The following is a 20611-nucleotide window of genomic DNA, read 5'->3' on the forward strand; positions in this document are numbered from 1 at the left end:
GCAATAAACTTTTAATTCACCTGTTATATACACAGAGCGGGTCGGGAAAGAGGAAAGACTATAAAGAAGCACAGATAATGTAAAACATGACATAGACTCAAAAAGATTCCAAATTTAAATGTGAATATTATAACATTCATGATCGAGGAATATTTGAGAGATTTACCTACAAATACGTAGTTGTAACACTATTATCATATGGCATCCCGAAAAGGTATATAAAGCATCTTTTAATTTATTAAATTAGGTAATTGGTCTAAAATTAAATCTAAAACGGAAACGTTATCACGTTCCTCTTTAATTGAAGGCCACTAAAGATATTATGAGTTACAATTAAACGCCTTGGCGGTATTCTGAGACGTCGTCGTTTTGATAAATGACATTTGAGGTGCAAATTAATAAATTATTATTGAATTTTATATTATTTTGATACGATTGTAGTTGAGATAAGTTAGAAACTTCTTACTAGCCGTTATTAGAATACAATTAAAGTAAGTATATATGCATATTTCATATTAAAGAAGTTAAAGATTCGTTTGTTATTTCTTTTGAGGTTTTAATAAGCTGATCTTTATAGTGAAATCTTTAGCGATATAATATTGAACGTCGTTCCATGTAAACATTTCCGCTGAAAAAAAATTTGATTAAATAAATCAAAATATATATGAAGCCTTTGTCACAGTTTTGGTTTACTACTATACGAATCGTTTGCGTAAGTTAGCGTTAATTTACGACCTAGTTTGCTCACGATTTTCACATAACTCGACATAGTTGTATCATTATGAATAATATTATAGACAAGTATAATGTTTGTGTAAATTTTAAATACTTCTTAGTTTACAAGGATTGATTTATGTTTTAATTCTTTCTTGCGAGAAATCTGTGCTGATCGTAATGCAGCTGTACGTTTAATTTGCATATATTTAAGTAATCTAGTTCAGTACAATTACATAAGACTGATCCACTAATACAGACTCTGATGGTAGCAAAATCTTATAAACGGTTTTAATTATAGGCACTGCTCTTATTACGTCATTCGATTCGGGCAAGGCTGTTAATAATTGTGTTAGAATGGATAAAGTACAATCAAATTACAGTCATGAATCTGATACAATTTTATATGAATTATTCTTGTTAATTAATTGAAATTATATTAATACTAATAAAATGTTATTTTCTGTATAGTTTAGTTTTAAGAAACAGAGTTGAAACCTATTTGTATATTTTCGTACACATGATCTGGTTAATAGTGAAATCGGCTAATATGTAAGAATAATGTTTGTTATAACTGAATCAATCTCACAGTTTGTTGATCTTACAACATCTCATACAATAATAGAATATTGTTTGTTTTACCTTGAAATCTTTCGTTATCGTGATTACAAAATTTTTGTAAAATTATGAAATGTATGACCCACATATACTATAATTTGAAGTTAAGACGCAATAATATTTTTGTGTAGATTGTCCAAGTAATGGTACCTGGTCACTGATACCCATATAAGCAATACGGTGTGAAAATACGTACCAGTCTTGGACGAGAAGGTACCTGTGAGAAACGTAATTGTAAGCGGTATATAATTTGTTACTTTGATCATGGCCTTCAGTAGGGCGTATCTCGTGAAAACATTTCTCTCAGCCTTTGACTCGTTGTAGCGCTCCATTAGATTGACGAGCGCTTTCTTTGCCGTGTCATAGTTCTCGTCTAAACGCACTCGGACCATTCGAAGTCTCTCGTTCGTTTCTATAACCTCTTCTTTTGTCTGCCCACCTAGTATCAAACACGTTTTACATGTATTAAGTTTACTTGATTTAACTACAAATTGCTATAATATTATATCATAAACAAACTTGAAGTGCCCTCGTCTTTGACATCTTGTACAATACGGCGTACGCTCTGTGTGAATTTTCCGACTAAATTGGTGCTAGCTGAAACAAAGAAAAATAACAAGATGAGTGAAATTAATTCCTACACATGATAAATGCATTAATGCATTATCTCATTAATTATATTATTGTAGGGAGGTTTGACATTTTTTATATTTAACGAAAAATAAAATCGAATTTTTCATCTAACATATCTATCTGTAGTATAGATGAAAGCAAGTTCGGTGGGAGATGCAAGTTTCAACACGGATATTCACTTAGACGACTCAAATAAGCCAACTTGGGACATGCGAATGGAATCATGCCCCAGACAAGGATTATTTATAAATCAATACAAGGAATCTTTGTTCATGTTATATCTGATCATTATTCTGTTTATAATAATCTTGAATCAATTTATTGTTCAGAACCTTACTGACGATCTTTTGTCTTCATAATTATCTTTATACTATACGTATGTTTAAGTTATTTCCGTTTATATGTTTTTGTCTTTATATTTAGTTTGTTTTTTATCCCTGGCGCAAAAAGTGAGGTGTTATAAGTCTGAAATTGATATCTGTGTGTATATCTGTATGTGGCATTGTAGCTCTTAAAAGGATAGACTGATTTTGATGCAGTTTTTTCATTTCAAAGTCAGTTTCCTAACGGTGGTAATTAGCTATGTTTGCTTATTGGCTATCCGATAATTTAAGAGTATCAGATTTTTTCCAAAATAAGGTAATACATTTTTGGCTTATGTACGAATAACCATGCAATTCAATGCCTCAAAGTAGTAATTTAAAATTTAATAATATGCATGTATGGTAGGAAGCAAAATTAATTACGATCTTAAAATTCACTTGATAAGAGTTAAAGCGGATTATAAGTACTTAATCTAGTCTTACAAATTTTGTAGTTCTAGTTACTACACTACGAAATTTTGAATACTGAAGCATTATTTGTTTGGAACTTTTAAGAGCACAGTCTTTGATTCAGTTCTACAGTAGGTGACTAATATGTTAAAAATATTGTACTAACAAACTAAACTGAGAGTAGAATCTATGAGTGTTTTTTTTTTAATTACTAAATACGATAAAATATAAATAACAAAAAAATTACATTTTAAATCACTTTTGAAAAAATATTTAAGATAAACTTTTAAAATTATCAGCTATTTTTGTTTGTAACAAACCTGAAGTACATTATAAATGTATAGTTGATAAATAAATTTTAAATAATTAATAAAAAATAAAAATATTATCATAAAAATAAAAAAAAAATATATAGTTTAGATCGTAAGTAGCAATGACCTTACTGTATAGATATATCTTACTCAAAAGTTATAGAAATGTTTCTCAACAGAATGGACCCAGAAGCTTGATTCAGTAATATTTCAACGTCCAAGAGTTTAATTATAGGTTTTACGTTGAGTTATTTACGCCTGAATGATGTCGTTTAGACTGAGTGCCGTTATAGGTTTACTGCTTTGCGGAAAATAAATAAACAACAATGTATAGTTATTTCGGAATTAGTTTAACGGTAGGGGTAATATAGAAGTTGATTTCAAAAACCCCAATTGTATTTGTGCTACACCTGAAAAAAAGAGTTGAATTTCCATATGTAGATATTTTTTTCAGTATTTTTATATTTCGATGAAAAATTATAATTTATTAAGCATGAGATTTTTTTTTAATGCTGTTTATTCATTTTAGGTAAAACAAAATTCCTATGCAACGAGTTCTGTGGATTACTGGTTATAGAAGAAAGAACAAAAAAGTTGTAGAAATCACAACGCTGTTATCGATAGATGTGTCTGTTGGGGTAATATATATATAGTGCCCACAGAATAAGTTTTAAAAATATCAAAATTCTCCGTATTTTTGAACCCAATAATGAGTATAGTAGTAGACCTATACATGCCATAAAATTATATACGAATTCACTTGTTTTTATATCAAAATGTATAAATTTTAATAATTAAAAACTATCTGTTATCACTTACTTAGAATATGTCAACTTGTATCTAAAACAATTGTGTTTTCTTCTATTGAGAAGAAAGTGTTATAGTCCCTTACTATTAACTATATAAAGTAGTTTTATCATGAAATGACTTTGTTATCTTTGCATATTTTTTTATATAAATCAGAATATTTATGTCTATTTTTTATTTATTTCAATGGTTGTGAATGAATGAATGAAATGAATTGAATTCCAAAAAAAGATGATTGTTTTAATACGATTTATTTTTTATGGAAATCTTAGTAAATGAAACGACTTACGACTGTTCAAGTCGATATCATTAAATATATTTAAAATTTATAATTAAATTACACTTGTGAGAGAGCGAACATTCAAAATAATTTAATCTTTTTATTCAACAAGCTAACTTGACATCGAATTTGAATTTATAAATCAAAATTCTAAGTCTGATATGGCTTAATTATGTCATAGCTTTAGCTTAAGAAAATAGAGACTTTATTTTAATTCGTTTATATTAATTAAAAGCTTAATTGCGTTCATTCCAGAAAGGTATTTCAGCGCTTTCTGTGTAATTGGTAGCGATTAATTGTATTTTAAATTGCAATTACACTTTAAGCTTCCAATAACTTTTTATGTGTTATTTTAATATTTGGCCGGCCGTGATGCGAAAGAATCAATTACTTGAGAAAATTAAAAATATGATCTTATTTATTAATTCGTTTATTCAGAGTAACGAATGGATTATAATTTATTTTAACAAACAAAACCAAAACATTTGTTATTTAAATCTGTGCTTAGTGTATGAATCAAACCGAAGTGTCAAACTTTTTCAATTGAAAGGGAACTCGTCGAAACAGAATATCAAATAACGTTACCATTGAGATTCAAATGTAAACGGAAAATACTTTTTTTTTGCAATATCCTCCATTCTCTTATTTTAAAACATTAGTCATTTCAGTGAACGACGAAGTAATTGTCTAAACGTATAGATGACGGGGCATTGAAAAAGTTATTTTGAAACTTTTTCAAAAGGAAATCTGTCAACAGAACGATTTGGTTTATTAAATTATAAAATGAATTTGATGGACGTTTTTCGTTTCCTCAAAAAAAAGTATTTGAAATTTTTATATAAAGAAATATATTTTCCTTTACTTTGGCCTTCGTTTAAATATTTTTCGGCGTATTTTTAATAATTATAGAGAACTTAAATAGCTATATGAAAAAAGTGTGAGAGACTGAAAGAAAAATATGTATTTTAAAATACTACAAATATTTTTAAACAAAATGTGATAACGTTTGGACAGAATATTAAAATAAAATGTTTATTTAAAGATGTCAGTATCTCACAAAAATATATACATTTTAATTGCGTTTTATACAAGATTTATAATCTTATTCAGAAAACCTTTCAAATTTTCTGAATCTGTAAAGTTTTTGGTACGTTCCAGCAAATAGACTTTAGCGATGAAAGCATATTTGCATAAGAACGATTGGAAAGCGAATAGTATAAGTCGAATCGGTTTTTAAAATGTTCAAATCTTCAATTTTTTTAATTTGTTTTTATTACTAAAAGCGAATCCCATACTGGTTCTAATATTTTAAACATCTCTTACTTCAATTAATATTCCTGCAGTTTGTCACTATTTAATATATTATAAAAAGTTCACACAAAACTTCTAATTATTTAAAAGGAAAATGATAACGTCAGAGAATTTAATAAAAACAGCATGGCTTACAAGATCCTTTAAGGAACCCATATAATATAAGATAGATAATTTTAAAAAATCCAATTGGACTAACCAAGGTATATTACGTTTTACAATTGTACACAGTTTTGTGCATCAATAATAGTCATCTAAAAGTTTATAACAAAATCAATTGTTTATTTTATTATACATATTTGAGACCAAGATTACATAGACTTAAATATTATTGAACTTCTTGCCTAAAAAAATTAAGTCTAGAAAATTATTTATGTCATTTATATTTTTTTTTTACTAGTTGTACAACTTATCCTCAAGAAGGGCGTTCAGATAAAAGAAATATAGTGTTATTAACGCGTTCCATATAATAATTTCCAAAAAAATATAAGACAAATAACTGAATAGTTAAAAATATATTGGTATTAAAATCATTTGCTAAATTATATGACCATATGACGTATTTTACCAAACTTCTGTATTATACGTTTGTAATTTAAAACGTCTCATGTTTAATTTGATGATATTAAGCAAATAAAACTAAATAATTTTCCCTCTCCAGAAAATAATGTTATTTTTTTTGAATTATTTTTATTAGTATATATATTCATATGGAGAACTTGTCTAGATAGCAGAAAATTCAAAACCTTCTCTTTTGTAATATGTGATCTCTTTTGCTTATGACAGTATTTCTGATAACACCACATAAAAAAAAAAACGGTATATTAGCTTACAGGCATTAATATGGTTGACACAAGACCTTCAAGTTGGTAAGTGTTATGTTAGTTCAAGATCTACATAATTCTCTATCAGTCATAGTAATTGATTTCAAGGCCAGGAGGTCTCGATATAGGAAGTTATACCATCGACTTGGTTCATACACTGAATTAGTTTATGCCTCTTCATTAACAAGCACCATGATGGACTATGAAAATATTTCTTTAACACATAATCTTAAAATAATAAATTTTCTATGTAGTATAAAAAATGTTAGAATCTGTTTAACTATTATAGTATACGAGATATTTCCAGAAAAATACCTATATGTATGTATGTATATATATAGTAATGTATTACTCATCGCTATTCAATACAACGTTGAATATCCTTTTTGCTCAATCATCTATTGTTCGTATAACAACGAAGATCAGATAAATGATTTTTGTTTTTGGACAAAAAAATAGACAATACTTATATTAGCAATTGCAATTACTTAACAAAGCGTGAATAGAAAATATATTACATCATTAAATGCTAATCCAAATATAGTCTTACAATTCCTGTGGTATTCGATGTTAACAATGCAAAACTTCGTACAAATAACAATGGAAGTAAATCCTTTCTGGGAACCTATGTATAATATATTTGGACAAACTAAATTTGATCAATATCAGAGCGCTGTTATCACTTGATCTCAATTAACTCTTTTGTTTCACGCTAATGGCTCTGAATGTACATTCATCACGAAATATAATCTGTGTACTTTAACGGCACAGCTTTATCTGAATATACTATCTTATCCTGACATAAAACCATTAGGAGGTTCTCATATTGCACTACAATTTATGTTATTATATTAAATTGGAATGACTTAAATTAGGACTTTGGCTAATTCTAAACATGGACCCTACTTGCCCTCATCAGATTCTAGTAAGGAATGGACCCCAATTATAATAGGACAACTTGTTCTAAGTAATTATAGTTGCTAATCACTTTCTATTGTAGAGTCAAACAAAGTTTAGAATGTCGGTGTGGATGTCTTTGAACTGGTCTGATAGTATTAAGAGCTTGTTTTTGGTATAGAGATGTGTAAACTTGGTCTGAAATTATAAATATAATAATGCCTAAGAATAGCATGTTTTAGAAAGGAAAATATATTTCATGTTCATTTTTATAGTGCACTCGCTAGGCGGAGCTGAAGTTTCATAAAAATGTTAACATTGTCTCTGCTGTACACCATACAAAGTGATGTACACACTAATGGCTGTCAAACAAATAGATTTTTGTATGAATATGTGTTACACTTCTCTTTGTTGGCTTTTTCGCAAAAAAAGCAATGATTAAACGCCGATTCGTTCTGCTTTTTGGTTTTAGTACAGTCTGAACATTAAATAAAAATTGTAAAACTTCCATTATGCAAGCAGAAAGGGCTATAAATAAATATATTAATCATTATGGGTGATGATTGTTACTTGAAGTACGGAATATACATATCATAAGTATCAGTATTCTGAATCACTACTTTACGATATGTCTAAACGTTATTATTAAAGTGTGACCAATATTTTATGAATGGACTGGTCTTGATTTATAATTATTAATGCTTATCTTGTTTCAATTGCACTGATAAATGGTAAAACCATCTTTATCATAGATGCGTAAGCAAAATAGGAACAACGCATGCGTTTATTATAGTTTCTAGATGACGAATGGGAAACAATTTGCCAAACACACCTTTATGGCTATAAATAGGTTCTCAACATAATTGTCACGTCACGATCACGTTTAGCCATTGTACAAAAAACTTCTTGATGTCTCGTTTAAAAATATCCGAATTTGATATGTGTAATGATAACCGAAATCTGCGTGCTGAATTCTGATGTATTGTTTTTATTTTTAGATTTGTTGTACAAGTCTTACTAGGAATATTTACTAGTCTGATTAAATTCTTTAGGTATTTATCTTTCGTTTAAATTGTTTAAATTTTTTGTCGTGCTTATGAAAAATGTAGATGCGTGTCTCTTGTTCCTTATGCGAGGAAGATCTAGTAATGAACTAGAATCTATCTAGAATCTGCTAATACAAAATGGGATTTTGATAATATTTTATGCATTAACTGCTCACACTCATTATGATTGTATTCTAAAGCATACCGCGAGGCAGATTGGTTTTAAGTCATTCGTAGTTTCCAATTGAATAGGTTTGTAGAATGGACATCTAGGGAATGCCTGTGATGATCGCTCTTGGCTCAGACAGGCAACAATTACATGTTGAGCATAGAGCATTAATACATTTTTGATTTTGTAAGCATTCCTTACAATGTTAAAAATTTTAGGAAATCATAATACGGGACACATCATAATAAAAGTATACGAATAAGAATATCGGGCTAAACCTTTTCGAAACATTTTCAGACATCAAGTTACACTGCGAAAGCGTATTGCCATTCTCTATAACTTTTCTTTATAAGTGTTTGGCGTGCACCAGAAGATGCCCTATCGATTAATTTATTCAATAACCGCATTGTTGTTAAGTAAGGAGATTCTTGTCTTCTAGGTGTGAAAATAACTGTCTTTTAAATATATGTTCCATAATGTTATAGTGTATGGAGGTAATCAAAACCAAACGATAATAAACCTGGTCTGGGTAGCTTCTTTTTTAAGTACGGGTATCAATTTATCACGGTTATCATAGAAAAACAAATCTGCCTTTGGAGGGAGGTTTGCTCTTTGGAGATAAGATACAAAGAAATGTCGCGTCTTGACCCAATATGCTTGTATCACTTTGTGCCGTGAACCAGACAATGGTCAAAGATTGTCAATTAAGATGACACTTCCATAGTCCAATGTGTCTGGATCTGTTGTTATCAGAAGTCCAAGCGATTGGTTGTAGGGTGATATGCACCTAAAATTCACGTAGTTTCCTTTATTTAAATTTATTAATTTACAAATTTCTCTAATACAGAGAACAGTCAATTTATATGGTAACAGCCAGTCTTGATAGTGAGAATAGATCTTCTGCGCCCAATAATAATACCGTAGTTGTGCCAGATCAGCGGCACCATTGACATATTCGAATAATCAATAGTGTCGCTTCCTGGTCTCCGCTGCGTGGTTGGTAGACACCGGCATGGACTACTGTGTACACAACTGTGTCTATTCAATCCAATCCAAGGACACAGGTGTGGATAGAAAAAATAATCTTTAAGGCAAGGTAGACGATTATAGCAGATGTCACTGCAGAATTACACATAGATTAGGAATATATGAGTACACATACGCGTCGGGACTTTGACTGATATTTTGGCTTCTCACAGAGAAACTCTGTTGTCAGTTTCCAATATAATTACTGTACTAAATAAAGTTCTAACAGATATACGTCTTACTAGTCGGCACGAAACTTTACGTCCGAGACGTGACGTAAACCCTAATTAAGTTTAGCCAACCCTTGATTAGTGACTGTTGTACAAATTACAAACGGATTGTTTGTTGCAATTTTCTTAAAGACGTAGTGTATCTCTGTAAATAACATTTCTTTTGACTCTGGGCTTATTTATTTCTCCACTGCATGAATTCCAGATTATCGTATTATGAAAGTTAGAATCCTGTTCAAGGGCACCTTTTTGTTGAGACAATAAAGAGTTGAGTTAATCCAGCCATTTAAACGTGTATTAGTAAGTCACCAGTGTCTATGAAAATATTAGAGGTTATAGTGAGTTCATTGAACCTCGATTAAGTCATCGCATACTTAAGGTTAATTGGATATAAAGCCCGATGCCAAATAACGTGGGATGAAGAGATATATAATCAATAATATTAATGAATATTACAGAAGTTTCCTATAAATAGTTTTTTTTATATTATGCTTATTACAACGCTGCTTTTGTCAAAATTATTCTGCCTCGTAACGTTTTTCCTCTAGTTTTCAAACATTCTTGATACACATGATTACGCAGAATCATCGGTACTTTATATAAATTATTTCAAAGTGAAATGTTCAAAAACAATGAAGTGCCATTTTTATACGTTAATAAAAAAGCATTGTGCTGTAGTATAGGTTAAGTGGCTCTCAACTTTGAGTGACTCTATCACAAACCAGTAGTATCGCTGACGAGTGTTCACCCAATAGGATGAGAGAGATTTATTTAAAGTGATAGTAATGAAAAAAAATTTACTATATTTTTTATGATTTCGTATTTTATAGATACCGCCAAGTCGTGGAATTAATTAATACATAGTTATAAAGTAAAAAAAAATATATTTTTTTGCTTACAAATCTAGTTGTTATAACAATAAGGCAAGTATTTAAATCAATGTATTTGGGTTAAAACCTTTTAGCGTAACGTAGAATTAGCTTCAAACAATTATTACCCTTATTTACGATTTAGATTTGCTCATACGTGGGTTCATAGCTGTAATTTTTTTCCTAACCTGTAATGAACATTAAAAGGCTCAATAAGTTCCGTAGTTAATAAGGCCTAGGCGTAACACTTAACTTTGATTAAACAAAAATTCATTCTCATGGCCACACAATATTTATCGTTAAAGAAAACTTAAGATGATTATAACTTAATCATCACTTAATACATCCTGAAATACCATGAGGGCTTTTAAAAGAATTTACCACACCTGTTTCCTTTATTTAGTCATAATATATTCATAGAATACACAATAGGAGAAGCATGTGTTTCAAATTACTGTACGCGGATTAACGTCAATAAAAACCCATATTAATGAATAGCCACTACGTGATGCATTCAACTTAAGAGTATTGCATCACGAAAAATTTAATTGTGATTTTATACTTTTTTTCATTTCGCGAGATGTTATTTTATACGGAAAGTGTCATTAGAAACCGTGTGCGTAAAACCGGGGTAAAAAAATCCAAAATTTTTGAAAGGACCACAAAATTTTATAAGAATTTTTCATTGTATATTTTATGTATGGATTTTTATACAAGTATATATCTTATCATACTCTGCTTCAGTGCTAAAATATAAGTATAGGAATTTATTACCTGGGTTGAAATCTCGACATTGTTTCTATCAAACTTCAAAGTTGGAGAACTTTGATAAGGACTTAATAAGAGAACTTAATATAAGGTGCCTACTTGGATCTTGATATGATGGCTGGATATTTGGAATCCTTAATTTAGCTACTTGAGGTAGGATGAGATAGCTCAATTGGCAAAGCGACTGGAACCCGTTAATCCAGACGTCACAGGATAAAATTATTTTTAATTTGCGACTTTGGTACATTACTCTCCTTAAATCTTATAATTTAATATTAATTCAAAAGTATTTAGAACTAGATTAAAAAGTGTGTTCACTTCTAAGTTTTACAATTTGTTCAAATATCAAATAAAATTAAAAATGGAATAACATCTTTTTTAAAAACCTATTTTAATGATATTCATGTGTCATAGTTTTAGTATTTGTTGTTTTTCCCTAATAACCTGTCTATTCTAATGGAAATTTATTATATTATAATTAAAACATGAATTCAGAATGAAAACTTAAACAAATACAGATATGTTATATTCAATCACTTCTTTAAATTGTTAGCTGAACTGAATATGTTTCAAAACCCTATTAAAACGGACGACAATTGCAAAAACACTAATCCATTTATTTTTTCAATAATTTTATTTTGCTGGAAGTAATTTAATAAAGCAAACTAAGCGAAAAATTGGTTTCGTAGTTAAGCGGAGCAAACGCAAACAGGATAGCGAATTGTACAAACAACTGCCGAAAATTAGGATGGGAATTTAAATAAATTTACATGACCCTAGTAATACGGACCTTTTAAATAAGGTTACTATTTTAAACCGTTGTTCAAGATATAATAAGTTTATTAGGTAAATGAAACGTCATACTAGTAAAAAACTGTTGTAATGAGAATATAAAAATATAGCTACTTATTTATTCATCAATCGGAACGTGTAAAAAAGCACGCAATCCGGGGTTTAGCGTAATTCAAGAAAATTATTCATCTCCTTATTCTATACCATATAATATTTTTGTTGTATCGCACCTTGTAATAAATGAATTCTTTTCGAAAATAAAACAAGATTTAATTATAAAGCTAATATTAAAGTTCCAATATCGAGTGCAAAGCACGTCGCTTCGACCCTCGACGCGGTGACTTGGCTGTCAAGCTTCAATTATGACAAAGTTTTGCACTTTTTTTACATTATTGAACAGGTCTGAAAGCTTACAAATTGAATTGTAATTTAAGTCATTTGGTGGGGTTTAGTCTTTGTAAATGTTGCTTGTAATAAAAAAGGTAAAGAAGTTATATTAATTCATTTCCATACTCATTTTTACTCTACATTTATAATGCTAAGTCTAAAATATTATTTGGCAATGCTCATTCATCATTGTGTACTCTCAAATATGTATATTACAGTTATTATATTGTATTTTCTTTTAATGACACAAAATATGTACCTCTTCTTATTGAATTAATTCTAAGGAAAACGAAGAGAAGTCGATTATATCGTAACCATACAATGCTTATTAAAGCTTGATTGATACAAGTCTTCAGTAAATTGCTTGAGGCGCTGTGATCTTATAAAAAATCAATGTGTATTTTGTCCAACGTATATATACATACACACAGAGGCACACACACACACACACACACACACATATATATATATATATATGAAATAATCTCAAAGCAATTATTATTAAAATAATCTCATTATTACTAAATCCTTATAAGTAAGATATTCTGGTAATAATAATGATCGTGTAGTTTAATTTTTGTATCATTTGATAAAAAATGTATAATTTTACTTATAGAAGTGGACAATATTGTTACGTTTTCATACGTTTTGGTGACAATAATGGGCATAGCTAAATGTCCATTATTGTTACCAAATACGGGTACTCAATGACTATGCCGAAGGACACACGTTACATCAAACAAGCTTCTATTTTTCATTTCAATAGGTAAAATTGCTATTAGATAAACTTTAAAAAAAAAATCTCATGGGAAATCCTTATTTATTAAAACTAAATATACAAATGACATATCCTCCTGATGGAAATATTACGATTCTTCAAAGCTTCTACATTTGATTCCCTTTTACCGCGATTTTGGTGAGCTCAGGGCGATATGGAAATTACTGTCAACCTGTTATGAAAAATTCATGAATTTCGTCATTTCCTTAAAAAGTCCCACGTTATAGATTCTTGATTCCAATCCCTCGACGTACAATCGTTTCACGAATGAATAATAAAGCTTGATAAATTTTATTTCAACATTTCTATTTCAGATAATATTTAATTATGAATTCTATAACACAAACTATATAAAAACAGTACTTGTTGTTTTGAAGGCGATGTTAGAATATTATTTTATTTTAAGTTATAATCAAAGTGTCTTGGCATTTGAACAATACATATTTAATATTTGAATAAAATTACAATACGTATTTTACAAGTTGCCCTTGGAAAGCCTTAATAATGACATAATGGTACATAGTGTGGTATTTATTGTTTGATTAAGAATAAATTTTATATAAGTGCTTTGCGGATTTAATTTGTCGTGATCTTTTGTTAATCTTCTTGATAACCTTTAACGGATTTGTTATTTATTTGTTTTTAATTAAAGACATACAGTTAAGTTCTGAAATATAATATCTGATTACTATCCGGACCGCTAGACTTTTTGTCATCGAGAGAAAGCAAGCATTGCTTTCTTAGCTAAAACGCTCATCATTCATTGTACCATGGGATTTTGGGCTGTGAATTACCTAAGGTGCAAAATAGAAAACGAGACATTTTTGCAATAAACAATAGTTTAGGTTTTTTCTGAATATCATGACGAAATTTCGGAGATTTAAGGCCTATACTAAGGCCTATAATCGAAATAAAGATGAAAAAGTTTTCTTCCTATTATGTTTTGAATTTAAATCTGTTTAATGAAACGCATTTAGCAAAATATCTTTTTAAGATTTTATCGACTTTAAAGAAGACGGAGATTCTAAAAGGGCATACATTTATATTCCAGTTAAAAGTGAAAGTATTTACATCTCTTCTTTTTACTTTAAATTTTAAACGTGTGCTTTTGGTGTGTTATTCGTTATATAAGTTATGTTAAATGTGTTAAATTTTTTTGATCATATACAACTACTTTATTGTAAGAGTTTTTCCTGTATTTATTAAATGTCATTTTAAGACGTAACATACTGTAATTAATTAATTTTATTATTTTGACTGTTTATATTTTATTAAAACTAGTATTTAATTTGGCTCTGAAAGTGCAATTACTTTAAGGACTTTAAAATAAATGATATGGAGACTGAAAGAGTATGTTGACTATGTTCTGTTCTCTATATTATATTATTTTAGGACTAAATGCTACAGTTGTGCTTCCAAAGCAAAATTCCTGAAGATCTATTTTGGTCCATCCCTCTGTTAGTCATTTTTATATAATTTATGTTCGTATTTTTTATAATCTGAAAAATTTTAATAAAAATATGAACAGCAATAATTGACATCAAATAGCGAGATGACCCGGGAAAAAGCTTGTATAATTTGTAACATATATCATTACTACTAATGTAATTTTTAACAACACCTTTAATACATAAATCTGAGTTACCATAACATTTCCATTATAAAGAAGCCACTGAAATTTTAAACGATCCTTGCTGAGTTTTTCTTTTTAAATTGTTTTACTCATCTTGCCCTATAAATATTACTTGTTTCCTTTGCAAATGACGTATATAACGCTTCTACATCATGTATGTCCTATGTCTCTCATCGTTTTTTGATCCAAATTCGTTAGAGAGCTTCATTACCTTATACATTTCTTTATGTTTTGGTGTTTAACATCTTATAGCTTTGCCTGTTTAGTGCAAAAGTTTAAGGATTTACATATTCTATAGTATACAATAGCCACTATGCTTTTTATGAAACATCAAGGCTTTTTCATTAAAATATATTTTGTCTACTTTATCTCTCACAACCAAATAATCGTCACCTTCTTAACTATAGTAATAAACTACCACCGTTGTTTTATATTCATTTCGATATCTGTTTATTGCCATATAAATCTTTGTCCACTACTTTATAACAACATTCCTGTGCATTATTTTATACACGTTATTTGTCATAGACACCATTTTTTCTTTGACATATGAGCGTTTTTCTATTACTTCAATAATAATCTAGAAATTCATTATTAAATATCAACAGGGAAGTGGTTCTTAGTCCGTCAGAGCTGATTAATAAGACGGGTTTGTTTTTTATTTTCCCCATTCAAATAATTTTCATTCAATATTTTTGCCGTCGCCCTGACAACTTTAAAGTTTTAACATAGCTATTTCATAACTTCAATCCAATCAGTTTATTTTTTTATAAACAAGGACATTTTCTTTTTAAACTTTAAACTTACAGTTCAAGGGCTTCCTTTTCAGACTACACTTTATATCATCAGTTCCCACTGAAGTCTAGTAATACCTTAATATATTTTATAGAGGCTATGCTGTTTATTACTTTACAAAACGACATACCTTGCGGTCAGACAAATATGAGGTTCACTGCTCATATGAGGTTCATTACATTGTAAGATCAATGTATTTATGTTTAATTATATGCTCATACATAAAGGTCTAAAGGTACATACATACATATGTACGTAGTTCCATAGTATTAAGTGTTAGAATTAAAAAATATTTTATTTTATCTTTATCATTTGTTACTTTAACATTTTGTTTTATTAACCATTTTAAATTTCATTTATACATACATTTAAAAACGTAACGACGTGAAAAATGAAAGAGCAATTTCGTACCATTTTGTGTTATTAATATAAACCATAAGAATCAATAATTATCAGTACTATTTTTAAATAGATAATGATGTTTCTTTAATATGTTCTGTAAATTAAGCCGAGGACAGTCTATATTTGTTTCTATTTATTTGACCGACATTTAATAATGGAAAGATTTTTGTCGCACGTCATTAACAATGTAATATGATAATTCGTTTTCCACTCGTTATAATTAAAGATACTTCTAAACAGATAATATTAATTTTAATATGATAATTTATAATCAATTCGTATATAGTTTACAATTACAAGCACGACATTGAACGGTTGTGACACGATTACAAAGAATTCTGGATCCTTGATACATGAAATTGAATTGTCGAATGCAATACGATACATTTTGTGTCTTTCCTTGATTGATTTAATTTACGTCAGCGCATATGCGAAAGGGAATTGTTTTCCGGATATGGAAATTCCCACAGTAATAACGTGCACAAAAAATTCTACGTGAAAATGAAATGTAATGATCCGCCTATTAATACTTATCAACTATAATTATTGATAGTGCTCCATGTTAACATATATAGTTCTACTATTATTACCCTAAAATAATTCAGTACTTACTTAATATACAAGTTAACTCACTAATTCTTCCTAAAAACATATCTGTCTTGTTAGGTTGTAATTATTCAATTATAATCTGTCTCCTTCAATTCGACACCATTTTATTAGTTTCGGTTTATCAATTGTTACTTCTTCCTTCTTAGTGCACCTGCCATTTAATAAATGACAAAGTCAACACAGCTTAATTATTATTCTAGAATTGATTTATCTCTTATACCGAATTTAAGATTATAGTATGTGACCAGAAATGTTATTACTTGTATTTTATATTAATTAGAAACATCGTTGCTCCATCCGAAAGTCTAAGAGTCTGATGACATCAAAGCTTCATTTTTTATAACGAGTCTACAGTGTAAACACCTACCCACTGAACATACATGTAAATCATTCAAAGATAAACAGCAATTCCAATGGCAAGGTTAAAGAACCATACCGAGACAAATTTAGCTCAAGGTTGTCAATATGATGTCATGTCTGCGTTGTTAGGCTCGGTAAGAATTTTGATGAAGAAGAAAATTTTTTTTTACGTCTCCCAATGTACACATGATTTACAGTAAAAACAGTATAGGCTTGGCTGAATGTAAACAATCTCACGATATTAAAAGATGATATGTAATTTACAAACTATTTAAACTACGATAATAAATCAAAGTTATTCGAAGATTAGAGCAATTAGAGGAACGCCACAATAATTCTACATCTATCAGCGGATATTCTGAGTAATAATTAATTGCTTTTATAAAATGGAAATGGAGTCGGCGAAAACTTCAAAGCTAGGGTTGAATTAATTTAAAGGATTAGTTAATTTTATTTTCTAACATGACGTTGAGGTTTTATTTACTATAAACGAATGAAAATTTCATATTGAGTATAATTATAATATAAACAATTTAAACTTAAAAATTTCTATAAAAAAATAATATTATTAGGTATTCAACCGGTATTGTATATTAATACAAATCTTAATGTTTATTAATACAGTCCGAAAGCTAGACAGATTTTCTGTGTTACTAAGTAATTTCAGTCAGGCAAAGCGTCTCTATATCAAAGCGAGAGGTATCGTAACAGCGGCTATTAAATGTCTTTAACTACAATAGGTTATAGCTATATTACAGACATTTTAATCAACATTACGTAATCACGACATCAACTTTGTATGCCCTCATAATATAATATTATAAATTCAAACATTTGTCTGTGTATATGCGCCTAAGCGTTAAAAAACAATAACGAAGCCACATTTAAAACTTGTGTATAAAATACCAGAATAAAATGAATCAATTTTATACACAAAGGCTTCATATATATTGTAATACAATGAATGTAATGCACCAACGGTTTTAATTAAAAAGTCAAGTGAATTTCATCACCTCTGTCATAACAAAGGCTTTAACGCGCCATTGATAATGTATAAAAAAAGGTTTTATTAAATAAATTACGCAATACACGTATAAGCTTCGTACTATCATTTTCTATTAAATTTTAATGTATACTTTGATATTAAAGTAATATAGTGCTGAACTCTTTATTTCTTACAAATATCAAACGATATATTGTAAAAAAAATCAATAATCGTAATGGGTAAATATAGCGAACACTTTTAAAGCGATGTTTTTTAGCTCAAAATTATTTGCAATAGTGAATGAACTCTTCCATTCAAGTCAGATGTTCAATAGTCAGACAGTCGGGTAAACATATGTATTACCGATTTAATCGGTATTAAGGAGTGTATGTTAATTTTAAATTGTTTTTCCTTGTCACCCTCTTATACAAACCTCTTAAAAGGTTTTAGGAAATCGTGATTCACGAAGTCAAATGACCTGTTCTACAGATTAAGCATGATAGGCATGTTTGAACATTAGCGTATTAGGATCACATTTATTACAATAAGCAGCCGTCATGATTACGTCACTTCTTGAAAGAATGAAAAACTTGTAACTATGACGTCAGAATTTATTAAGTAAAGAAACAAATAATGAGCGCAACATACATGTGGTGTCTGAATTTTAAAGAATGGTTGTTTAATTAACAAAGAACTTTTGACAGCCTGTCAGCAAGAATCAATTTGGTTCATATTATTTTTAGCACATGATATATACCTAACAAACCTGTAGTGGGATTTGTCAAACAATTCTCTGTGTTATCAACGGTTAAATATCTTATTTATTCACCACATTGCTTTATACGCTTTCCAAGTATTTTACGCAACTCCTACGTCACTGCACGATCGTATTAGGGTTTTTAAATACGTAATCAGGAAATCGTGGATGATAGATATCGTAGATAGTGACTTCCGTTTCTGAAAAATATTTGACTTCGCATATTTATTTATTTCAAAAATATTGTGAAATATTAAATTCCTTTTATTGGGTGAGGTGAAAATATATTTACTTAATATTAAACATTGTTTTCATTACACTGAAAATAACTGAAATTTTTGTGAATAAACAATTTAATCACTTTGGTTGTTAGGATTTAAATAATATTTTTTTAATTATTTCTCAAATAAACCGTTATCAATTAAAATGTTTATTAATTAAACCATATATAGGTAATGTGATTCAAAACTGAGAAAGAAATTAATTTGATGTATTGATTAAAGGTTTCAAAGAAACACTTAATAGCAAACAGTTCATATATAATCTTAGAATTTACAATGAAGAAACTAAAGCATTTTAAAAGAAATCATAATGGCATATAAATTAAAATAATTGCTATATTGATTTATGTCGATGTAAAATTTTACAAAGTACGTTTTACTTTATACATACAAAGATCTATGGTCAGAATAAGATTAATGATATATTTATTTCAAACAATAAACCTTTATAATTGTAACTTGAAATAAAAGTTAAATTTAAATAGAATGCAATTCCAAGTTACCTTATATTAAATCAATTGTGTGTATTTTGAAAGGATTAAGAATAATAATAACATATTAAAAAAATCTTTAATTAGGAATGTAAACTTATAAATAAAAGCTAGGTCTTAGAATGTAGTTTTAACGAAGTAGAAATATTTTCAAAGGACACTCATAATAATTAATCGTAAGGAGAAAACATTTTTTAAATTCAAACTTCTAAGTTCTGACATATTAATTGTAAATTTTAAACAATATGTAATAAGGTTACTGCTAATAAAATTTTCCACCAACCAATTTAATTGTAATTTTGGGTTCTTTATATTTATTTTTGAGTTATTTTGATGATTTTTTTTATATTAACAAACAGTTAAATATTGCAAACGTGAATAATCTGGACCATTTTAAATAGTTTGAAGCAAGGAGTACATATTTTTTATATAAAGCTGGCAGTTATGCGAGTCTAGACTAGATTTATTTATGCTTAAATCGAGTTCTGTTCAAACAAAAATCCAAGCCGCATTCCTTTACAAACAAAGGACTCCAGCATGGAGCTGTGGTTATCTAACTTAACTACTTCCTTATTAATAATTTATGAGGTCACCAACATGACAAGGCTTTTAAATAGTGGAAGCTTTAGTGATTCTAATTTATACTTAGCCCAATACCCTTTCGTAACGTTTGAATAAAAATCTATGCAAAATTTTATCTGTTTGTGTTGTTCGTTTATTGTTTTTGGAGTTATGTACATATATTTACAATATGAAAAATAGGAAATAATGTAAAAAAAAAAAACGGCGTAGCTTTAAAACAAGGAAAACTGGAATTAAATTATTTTCTAAAATGTATGATGGAATTTTTAGTACTCCAAAATTATTTAAATTTATTTGTCGATGAAATAAAAATTTGTAGCCTGGAAAAGTGTGCATAGCCAGCAGCTGTAACATAATTTAAAAAAAAAACTTTAATAAGATGGGATATAGTTTTAATGATTACTGTATGGCGAGGATATAGTTACGTTTTACAAAATAGTAATCTATTTAGACCAGTTATTGATAAAAGTTATAAAAATAAAT

At 28.7% G+C, this 20611-nt stretch overlaps 1 protein-coding gene across 1 annotated transcript in view; it reads right to left on the minus strand.

Moving 5' to 3' along the window:
- Positions 1–20611, minus strand: part of LOC116766660 (uncharacterized) — a 76106-nt gene that overhangs the window by 9673 nt on the left and 45822 nt on the right. The window contains exons 2-3 of the mRNA XM_061521570.1: positions 1852–1929; positions 1590–1771 (exon numbers count right to left, since the gene is read on the minus strand). Coding sequence (XP_061377554.1) covers positions 1590–1771; positions 1852–1929 — 260 coding nt within the window. The remainder of the gene's footprint in view (positions 1–1589; positions 1772–1851; positions 1930–20611) is intronic.

This window comes from Danaus plexippus, chromosome 10 (assembly GCF_018135715.1).
Source record: "Danaus plexippus chromosome 10, MEX_DaPlex, whole genome shotgun sequence".
NCBI lineage: Eukaryota > Metazoa > Arthropoda > Insecta > Lepidoptera > Nymphalidae > Danaus > Danaus plexippus.